General features: G+C 50.1%; 1 protein-coding gene across 2 annotated transcripts; it reads left to right on the plus strand.

Annotated features, from left to right (window-relative positions):
• Window positions 1-225: 225 nt before the first annotated feature.
• On the plus strand, window positions 226-8,399 carry LOC124666327 (peroxidase 72-like). Of its 2 annotated transcripts, XM_047203670.1 has the most exons (5): window positions 226-233; window positions 6,976-7,186; window positions 7,355-7,546; window positions 7,636-7,801; window positions 7,876-8,399. In XM_047203670.1, exons 1-5 carry the CDS (start codon window positions 226-228, stop codon window positions 8,295-8,297), a joined length of 999 nt encoding a protein of 332 aa, XP_047059626.1. In that variant the 3' UTR covers window positions 8,298-8,399. The 2 variants fall into 2 exon arrangements, with proteins under 2 accessions (XP_047059626.1, XP_047059625.1); XM_047203669.1 differs by lacking the exon at window positions 226-233 and having other exon boundaries at window positions 6,956-7,186.
• The last annotated feature ends 2,427 nt before the right edge of the window (window positions 8,400-10,826 follow it).

A 10,826-nucleotide genomic window follows, 5' to 3' on the forward strand; every position in this document is an offset into this window, starting at 1 on the left:
AGCTGTATTTTCTTTGAAGCTTTGGTGCACTATAACTAGCTGGCTTGCATGATCAAATCTGTGTACTTTGCCTTCATGGGGATCTGTTTTAATTATGACCAATTATGTTGGATCACATATATGGTAGATAGATGTAAGTATGATATTTCCAAACTAATAGATGATGCTAGATTCATCGCCTCTCTTTTTCTCGAGTTCTAACAAATCAGATTAAATGCTTGATATATGGGGTGGTTAGGTTTGGATGCAACAAGATGATCGAGGTGTTCCTCTTTAGTATTTTTTAATCCTTTTATTTGTATGAGCTGTGGCCATCATTCATGAAATGCTTTCGAGGGTACTAGCTAAAACATCATCTAGTATATATAGTGATTGTGCCATAATGCATGTGCCGCTCAAAGAGGAATAACACAAGATTATACCCATCGCTTTACACTACCAAAGGATGCATAGAAACAAGATTATTGCAAAGTTGAGAAATACAAATAAGAAATACGAACAAATCCCATGTTGACCTGATAGTTGGTGGTAATACACCCAACTCGACAACAATTAGCATCTCTAAAACTACCACATCGTGAGAGCAGGTCATTGGCAGGACGTCACAGGAACAATGTACTTATTCTAAGACAGCGGCACACGCTCATTCGGCCCTCATTCCTAAACCTTCTTCTTTTTTGAGAAATCATTTCATAACCCTTTCTTGTAACCTACCGAGTGCTTTTTTTTTGACAGAAACCTACCGACGCTTGTATTATGAGGTGTGACAACCTATTTATCCTGACCAATAGCCTCCTCCAAACGAGGTCAAACAAGAACCTGATTTTGTAATGTTTCCGCAATGCTCTTGTAACAGAGCGGTCATTCCCCCCTTCCCAGCTCTCGTGAGTGAACAGTCCCCTTGAGAGGCTCTTCTTCTTGCTGGCTCCCATCTCCCTCTCCTCCGGCGGCTTCGCCGGCCAGAGTGACTGGGAGAGGGGAGGCCGGCTCCCCTCTGTACATAGTAGGTGTAGGAGTTGGCTTTATGCCGGTAGGTGTTGGCTTTATGCCGTAGTTTGGCGATCTGCCGAGGAGGCGACCAGATCTTCTGGCCAAGATCTGGAGTCACCTGGTTCTTCTCTTCCTTGATGCGGTGCTCCGGTGGTCGGAGACAGAGGCGTTCAGGAGGAGGAAGGCTGGATCCTCCATAAATAAAGGGCCTTTCTCTATGGCTGCTGCTGTCCATGGTGGAAGCGGGATTTCTAGCTTCTCCTCTCGTCATGGTGACAAGGAAGAAGAGGGGTTTCCTTCTTCCATCAATGGGCGGACAGGCAAGCCGCAAGGGAGCTCCGAAGCTGCTCCCGGGAGTTCATCTACGGCTGCCCTTCGTCGACAGCCGCTCAAGATGGTCGTCAGGCGACCACTCCCACCCTCCTCGTCGGCGTCGGTTACCTCCGGCCGGCGATTAAAGGTGCACAACAACCTCCAGGCTCATATGCCAAGGCGGAGGCCCTCTTGCTCCACTGCAGTTGGCTCCCGGAGCCTCGCCCCAAGTGGTTCTGTCCCCGGCGACGAGGTTCTTGACTGCGTGGTGGAGCGGCGATGTGGTGGATTTGGAGCTGGACCCAATGGCGTTTCTTCAACATGTTTTAGGGTCTTCAGTGCAAAAAATCAGGGCTCGTTTGTAATTTGTTTTTTTCCCTTTGGCCCCTCTTGTAATTGTTACTCCACCGCTCAATGAAAGCTTCTAGGTCCCTCTGGGACCATCCCCTGTTCAAAAAAAAAAAACTTGTGCACTAAACCAATTTCTTCCGGCCACTAAATTTTTTTTTCTTGGATAATTTGTGACGCTAGCTTGAGCAACGGTTCCCTCACTATATATTCTGCAACCAGCCTCTGACGGAGACGTGTGACAATCACACGATCCTGCCTGCTTGCTTGAAGAAACGGCCGTTGAAATGTGCGCATAGCGACGAAGCTTTAGAACATGCGAAATATATACGTGGTCTTTCCAGGAACAAACCAACAGCATGTATCATATCGCGCGCGCATCTCGGGCGTGTCCCACGGAGACGGAGTTGGCACAACCCTTTTGGTCTGATAGCGTGCATGCATGAGTGCAGCAGTGCGTTTAGCTAGGCAGATCGACCGGCCGGCCCCCACAGATCTTATGACTAAACATAGCCTAAATTTGTTGTGATCCTACCGGAATCCCAGGGTTTGGAATGGTCACCAAATGCGGTCCTGCAGTTGCAAGCAAACTAGTTTTAAGTTTTTGGCAGCGAGCATAGTTGTCAGCTTGGTTTGAAATATCAGTATATATCACACGCTGTAATTTTCACGCGTTTTTAAGCGGGGGTATTATCGCGTATTGGAGGGGCTACAATTCGTAAACACGGTTAGGCTCCAACTGCGCCCGTACCCCATTTTTTGTTGTGATACTTCTAAGTTTCCAAAAAATGCAAACTAAAATTCTAGACATACATTGTGTTGTGTCGTGTGCATCTGTGAAGTTTTATCCAAAAATATGTCAAAATGTGACATGTGTAAAAAAGAGAAGACATACGTAAATAGTGTCACGTACTATTTACAGATCATTTGTTCTTTTTGTGTAGGCCACATTTTGACATATTTTTGGATAAAACTTCACAGATGCACAAGACACAACACAATGTATGTCTAGAATTTTAGTTTGCATTTTTTTGGAAACTTGGAAGTGTCAGAACAAAAATGGGGTGCGGGCGTAACTAGTTGCGGAATATCCCCTCTCAAAGCCAACGGCAAAAATGCTGCAGGTTCCAAGACCAATACGTACAAATAAACAAAGTGAATGAGTTTTTTTTTTTAATGTGGTCAGCTCATCCCACATCTTACAGGCCGCCACTAGCGCATCTAAGATGTGTGATAAAGGTGACCTCGTGTCATCCCCGCGTGCCCCAAGGAAAAGAAGCAGATGCAACATTTGCAAAGAGTAAGCCCTACGCCTTCACGTGATAGATATAAGGTCGAACAACATCGTCGACGATCTTGGTGTTGCAACTTGCATATGCAGTCCTAGTGCTTCAACTTGCAGGAGTTGTGCTATACTAGTCTATGATGATCTGTATATATTGTGAGTTATGCTAGGGTGGAACTTCCAGGCGGTCTTGGTGTTGCAACTGTCAAGGAGACTGGCGAAAGGACTTGACGCCGGGGACGAGGGTTATGTTTCCCACGGCTGCACGAAGTGTGGTAGCTCATCTATGTCTAGTGACGTGGAAGACTGATGAAAAGAATAACACACTAATCAAACATGTATAATTATAAGATAGAGCCGATTGTTTTCAAAGGAAAATCCATGTTCAAAGCCATCAGATCCCCCGACCCCCGCGTCGCTCGAGCGGAGCGACTCGGGGGAACCCTAACCGCGCCGCCGGCCAGATCCCCCCTCTCGGCTACCCCTCCGCCGCTGCCGCCGACGTCGTCGCGGTGGCGGCGGCCCCAGCCTCCGAAGGCGGCGCGGGGAGAGCTCGCGGTGGACGCGAAGGGCGGCCGGGCGTCGACGGCTGGCCCTGGAGGCTTCTGGCGACGCGGGATGACGGGGTGGCAGCCCCGGGCTTCGACGGCGGGGTTGGCTCGCTGGGTGCGGCGCGGCTCAGGCCGTGCGCCTGGAGTGCCCGATGTGGCGTGGGGCGTCGGAGGGGCTTCGGCGGCAGCTGGCTGCGGGTCTTCCGGCGGCGCCCGGGCGTCGGCAGGCTGGGTGGCGCGGCAGGAGGTGCCGGCACCTGAGCTTGGCGGCCGGCGGCGGTGGCGCGGCCGGGGCCCGCTCCGGGCTCGGAAGGGCCCGATCCGGGCCTGCTCGAGCTTGGAGGCGCGCCGGCGCAGGCAGGCCGGGCGGCGACCCCGGGGACGCGGTGGTGGCGGAGGTTCCGCCGTTCGGCGGCCTTGCTTCTCCTCCGGCTTCTCCTCCGCACGGAGGTCGTGTGGAGGCCGTGGATCGGGGTTCCCGCGCCCTGATCTGCTGGAGCTTGGTGGCTTTGGAGTACCACCGTGTGTGGCAGGCCGGCCGGGGCGCGGCCCGACTGGCATCTGCAAGCCGTGGTGGAGGTGTGCCACGGTTCAAGGACGGCGGTGCGGCGGCGCTGCTTTTGGTTGGCCAAGCGCTGCAACAGCGCCTTGGGGACGGCGGCAAGGTTGGCGTGAGGTGTTGGCCTGCTGTGCGTGGAGGCCGGAGCGGCGGCTCCGGAATGTGCGTGGAGGCCGGAGCGGCGGCTCCGGAATCGTGGTCGTGTTGATGGTTTGCTTCTGGCTGCGTGGGTGGCAGGGCATGCTTCCGTGGCGTGGACGACGTCCCTCTGGTCGGTAGTCTGTGCTCGTCCGGTGCTTTGGGCTGTCCTTGGGACAGTGGAGGTGGTGCGGGTCTCCGGACGAAAGTCCTGCCTGACTTGGTCGGTGCCGGCAATGGCGGCGCTCGAGGGCGTCGTTTTTCCTCCTTGGAGGCGTTGTTGTGGAGTCCCTCACCCCTCCGCCCACCATTCCAGGGTGAAAGCCCAAATCCGGCTTTGCCGGATTGGATGACGACGGCGTCTTTGGATGTCGTGACCTCCTTGGAGGCGTCATTTTTTCGGAATGTTTGGGAGCCATCACGGCAATGCCTTGACTGCTTCTTGGGTCGACGTTTTCGGGTATCCGTCGGTGCGTGAGTGCCGCTGGCTTGCTTTTGCGGCCTGCCTCACCCCTCGAAGCTTGAAAGGCCTAGCCGTCTCTTTCGGCTGTGACTTCCTTTCCAGGGACGTGGACCGGGCAGTCGCGGCGCTCGCCGTTGCCGTCGTGCTGGTGTCATTCGGCGGCGCTCCAGACCTAGTTGCTATAGGTCGAGTGGCCAGGTGTGTGGTTTTCGCCGGTTTCTCCCTGAAAACTGTGTCGTATGGTTTTTCTTGTCTGGTTTTCCTTATAAACTGGACACGGGTGTTGCGTTTGTATCGGTTTTCGGCCAGTTTCCCTTATAAACTGGTCAAATTTCCCTCTTCTTAATGAATAGGCAGAGCCCTTGCCGGTTGCTCCAAAAAAAAAATCCATGTTCAAAAGACCATCACAACCTTCTTAACAAATAGGTAATTTCTACCCACCTTTGATTTTAAATTGACAATGTTCCGATACTATAGTCATATATGAAAGTTCAATAATAGACACCAGAAATGGCCTCCCAAAACGTAGACAATGAAACAACATAAATACCAAAATCGAGGTCGGCCTAAAAGAAGCCTGATTTTTTAAAATGTTTGAGTTTAATGTTTTTGAAACATATATGAGTTCATATAGATATCTTGTATGCACATCTGAATCTTTATTGAAATATATTTTTAGCTCTACAGAAAAAGACATATTGGAAGACCAAATTGAGTTATTTTTCCTTTTTAAAGCCCATTTGATCTTTTGTGTAGCCTAAAACATAAAGTATTATTAAATTAAATTTTAGAGGTTTGCAGAAAACATGTGTATGTATCTGTGTGAAAAGAATCAGAATTCTTTTCTCAAATACCAATTTTCTATTTTTTTCTTCAAAATACCAAGTTCTATATAAACTGGAAGTTTTGTTTTTTACTAAATACTCCATCTGTCTCACAATATATGATGTTATTATAACCAATATTTACGTTAGCAGGTCATAATAATATAATATTCTGCGGGATATATAGAAGGAGTAAAGGTACTCAGAAAGTCAGAATGGATCCCCAAGAAGACATTAACATGACTACAATAGTTGACGTAGCAACTTCAAAATCGTTGGTTTCGCAAAAAAAAAAAAGTTTAAAATCGTTGTAGTAGCTTGAAAGAAGAATTATTTTCGAAGCAGTTGGCCAAGATGGTCTCGCGTAGGAGGATCACCGCTTGCTCGGTGAGAGAGGGCCTGGCCGGCCAGTGGCTGAGGGACTGTGGGCCGGACATGGATGAGGCAGCCCTCCCGGAGTTCTTCATGTTGTGGCAGAGGCTGGCGAACGTCCAGCTTGTCCCGGAGCGGGAGGACGTGTTGCTGTGGAGGTGGTCGACGGATGGCATCTACTCCGCCCAGTCGGCGTACAGAGCATTCTTTGCGGGCCAGGTGAGGGCCCCCATCTCAGAGGAGATCTGGCGGTCTAGGGCGCCGTACAGTTGCAAGTTCTTCGCATGGCTGGCCTCGAAAAACCGTTGTTGGACGGCGGATAGGCTTCGACGTCGGGGCTTGCCGTGTCCGTCGGCCTGCCCGCTTTGCGATCAGGAGCCGGAGACCTTGCAGCACTTGCTGTTGGGTTGCGTGGTGGCGCGGGAGACCTGGGCTTGGGCTCTTAGGTGTTGGGGCAGGGAGGAGTGGCTCCCGGACCCGGACACCGATCTGGCTGGAGTGGTGGACGTCCCGGGCTTGTCCGACAGCTCACAGACGGGACATGTGGACTGCGATCATACTTGTCTTCTGGTGCATTTGGAGGCATAGGAACGATGTGGTCTTCAACGGAGCGGTGGCTTCGCATGGCGCCATCAGGGACAAAGTACGGGAGGAGTTCGAGCGTTGGCGCCTAGCCAAGCTTTTCCGTGGCACTGTCTTTGTTTTTCTTGATCCGACCGTTGTACCGTGGCAGGACGGAGAGTAGGCGTGTGTTTGGGGAGCTGCCCCCCTTGTGGTAGCGTTATCTTTGCCTTCTTGACACTCTTCTATATGATTGATACACCTTCCAGGGTTTATTTTCGAAAAAAAAATTGTCTAGGTAAGCTTGATCCCTTATTTTATATACGCATTGCCTAACAATTTAACAAATAACAAACGAAGCTGCCCTGCTGCACCTCACCGTCCCCTCTGCTCCATACTACCCCACACCTCTTTCCATTCCATCCTTCGAATATATAAAAACCACACCATGCGCGCCTTATCTCACCACCCACAACACGAGAGGCAAAGTTAGCAGCTCTGATCACTTGCAACATAGTGCAGGACAAAGTACAATTTTGCCTGCATTCATCCATGGCGACTTCCATGGTTAGCCTGGTTTTGCTCTGCCTCGTTTCTCCCTTGCTCCTCGCTGGCGCCGCCCGCGGCAACCCGTGGTACGGTGGCCTGTTCCCGCAGTTCTACGACCACTCTTGTCCCCAGGCAAAGGAGATTGTGCACTCCATCGTGGCGCAGGCCGTCGCCAGGGAGACCAGGATGGCGGCGTCCCTCGTCAGGCTGCATTTCCATGACTGCTTCGTCAAGGTCGAGTCTGCTTCCTGTTGGTTACACTGTTCTTTGCATGCATCATACTCCCTGCAAATTTCATTCTTTCAATTTCATATGCGTAGTTTAATTTAATAAATTTGCTATTGCTCAATATGCACGTGCCTAATCTGTCGTGAGGCATTTTCTGACATCATTTTACTGTAGGGGTGTGATGCATCTGTGCTGCTCGACAACAGCACAAACATTGTGAGTGAAAAGGGATCCAATCCCAACAAGAATTCCATCAGGGGATTCGAGGTCGTCGACCAGATCAAGGCTGCACTCGAGGCTGCCTGCCCTGGCACCGTCTCCTGTGCCGACATCCTCGCCCTGGCCGCTCGTGACTCCACAATTCTTGTATGTTAATAAAAGCAATAGTTAGCATGAGCTGAACAATGCAGCCACTATGTGTGACTCTTTGCCCTTGGACCCAAATCATCCTGCAGGTTGGTGGCCCTTACTGGGATGTACCACTCGGGCGGAGGGACTCTCTGGGTGCCAGCATCCAGGGCTCCAACAACGACATCCCTGCACCCAACAACACCCTCCCCACCATCATCACCAAATTCAAGCGCCTCGGCCTCAACCTCGTCGATGTTGTTGCCCTCTCTGGTAACCTTCAATCTCTTTATCCTTCCATCCTTCGTTATCCATCACAAATATATGCTGACATGACGCACAAACAGGTGGTCACACCATCGGCCTGTCCCGCTGCACCAGCTTCAGACAGAGGTTGTACAACCAGTCGGGCAACGGCCTCGCCGATAGCACGCTGGACGTGTCCTACGCGGCACAGCTCAGGCAGGGCTGCCCACGCTCCGGCGGCGACAACAACCTCTTCCCGCTGGATGTGGTCACCTCGACCAAGTTCGACAACTTCTACTTCAAGAACATCTTGGCTGGCAGAGGCCTTCTCAGCTCCGACGAGGTCCTCCTCACCAAGAGCGCAGAGACGGCGGCGTTGGTCAAGGCGTACGCAAATGATGTGCATCTTTTCTTCCAGCACTTCGCGCAGTCGATGGTGAACATGGGCAACATCTCGCCTCTCACTGGGTCGCACGGGGAGATTAGGAAGAACTGCAGAAGGCTCAACAACTACTACCACTGAGTTATGTGCTTTGTGTTATCAACTGTATCCCTACATCGAGCTTTGTCTGCTGAACTGTACATGTACTGTTCATACCCTCGTACCGATCGAAGATTTCTAGAAAGCGTGTTTCATTTTACATTTGTATGGAATAAAATCATAAATGTTTAGCTTCCTGCAATGAATCTTACTACTATTCAAAGGGCCGGGTGTTTGTGTTTTTGCCACCCCAAGATACTTGGTGGCATTGATGTGCTTTCCATGGAGAAATTTAAAAGAGCTCTCATGTTATGTTGGCCTTGGTTAGAGTGAACGGATCCAACAAAGATTTGGTTAGATACTGGCAACCATTTCACAGCGAAAGATATGGACATATTGGGCGCGTTTGGTAGACTGCATTTATTTCCTGCACCACTGGCGCACAGTGGGAAGAAGCCCCCTGCGCGTCCAAGACGGGCCATGGGCCATAAAAGCCATGTTGTTTTGTGGCCTTACGTTGGCCTTGGTTAGAGTGAACGGATCCAACAAAGATTTGGTTAGACACGGGCAACCATTTCACAACGAAAGATATGGACATATTGGGCGCGTTTAGTAGGCTGCATCTATTTCTCGCATCACCTGCACAGTGGGAAGAAGCCTCCTGCGCATCCAAGACGGGTCATGGGCCATAAAATCCACTTTGTTTGGTGGCTTGCATAGAGTTTTTTCGGCCCCGTGTAGATTTTGGCTCTGCCCGTTTGGTAGGTCGATTTTCAGGCCTTGTAGCAGTCCAGAACGGCGCCACTACTATTTGGTTGCAACCCATAATCTTCTTCTGCTTACCTCTTCCCTTCAATGGTGAGGTTACCAGCGATCAACATCACAAGCAAGAACACAATCATAGACGACATAGAACTTAACAGTGATCATAGATGAAACAAGTTCACGACACACCATTTTTCAGACATGATCATAGTTCTGGACACGGCACGCATGATATAGTTCAACACACTAGACACGAACAACAACTAGACACAACATGGTACCATGTTAGCTTCAGACATGATGCTCGGAGACGACACACCTGGTGACATCGCCATGGTACGGGCACCTGCTCACCACCTCAGTGCAGGTGTGGTCGAAGATGACCACACTGTACTCGAAGGAGGACACCTTCTTGAAGGTGAGGAACTGGCCTACCTTGAGCTGATGCGCGATGGCGATGGCCGTCCACCCCTAGTCGATGAATGCGTCATAGCCTTCTCTCCTCATAGTCATCCTCCAGTTGCATCCGGTGTTGGTGGTGACGATGATGTTGGAAGGAATTTCACCGAACCACTTGACGAAAGCTTTAGGGATCATGAGCCGGCCGAAGGTGGGCTTGAAGATGATGCAGAGGAAGTGGTCCGGCCCTGCGTCCTCATGGAAGTGGCCGACCTTAGCCGGCCTTCCACGATGCTTCTTCGACGGTCCCTCGCCGGGAACCTCAGCAGGTGACCCAAGCATGATCTTCTTAGTATGCCAGAAGAACACATGCAATTAGAGCTGTGCCTGCTCATAAGTAGCTTAGATGAAAACGGACATTGATAACATTAGTAAGGCCTCATACATTTGCTCACACGGCAGGCATAGAGAGTGGCCACAAACTAAGTGTAGTGACTGTGACACACATGACTAAGTTTGAGGCCACCACCTAGCCTTCCATTGTTCCTCTGTTGAATCATTTGCCAATGCAAATGAGGCCTCATACATTTGGTCACATGGAAGGCACAGACTGTCCCCAAACTAAGTCTAGTGTGCAAGAATATGGCACACACGACTAAGTTTGAAGGCAACACCTTGCCTTCCATTGTGCCTTTGTTGAATCATTGGCCAATGCACTAGACAAACCAAAACGAGGCCTCATATGTAGGAACACACGACATGCAAAGGGACTATCCGCATACTTAGTCTAGTGTGCCAGTAATATGGCACACATGACTAAGTTTGAGGGCAGCACCCTGCCTTCCGTTGTGCCATAGTTGAATCATTGGCCAATGCAGAATTGAAGATGCAGAAACATGGAAAGCAGGGTATCAGAGGCCTCATACAATGAGGACATATGGAGGAGATGTTTGACCAGAACCAATGGCATGGTCATGTTAAGTCATGCCATAAGTTCTGATCAATCATCTCCTCATACTATGATCCCAGGTTATAATCATTGGCCTAGTTCAATCAAGAAACAACACAAGTAGCAGTTCAAATTGAGTACATTACGAGTGGTACTTAGGGTACAATGCAAATTCTACTTAGGCCACATTACAAATTCTCCTATAGTACATCTAGAACACATTCATCACTCGTCACAAGTATCCCTGATCCTCTTGATCTTATCTTTGATTGCAAAGTTCACTTGAAGCAGATCATATATGTCATATTCTAGCTTTCTCTTCTCAGCCTCCAAAGCCTTTTTTCTGCCTCTCATTCCTGTTTCTTAGCCCTCATCACTTGTGCTTGTGTTCTCTGCAGATTCTTGAGCATAGCAACTTCGTTTTTCAAGTCCTCTCACTCCTCTTGCGTCTAAACAAA

This window comes from Lolium rigidum, chromosome 6 (assembly GCF_022539505.1).
Source record: "Lolium rigidum isolate FL_2022 chromosome 6, APGP_CSIRO_Lrig_0.1, whole genome shotgun sequence".
Classification (NCBI taxonomy): Eukaryota; Viridiplantae; Streptophyta; class Magnoliopsida; order Poales; family Poaceae; genus Lolium; species Lolium rigidum.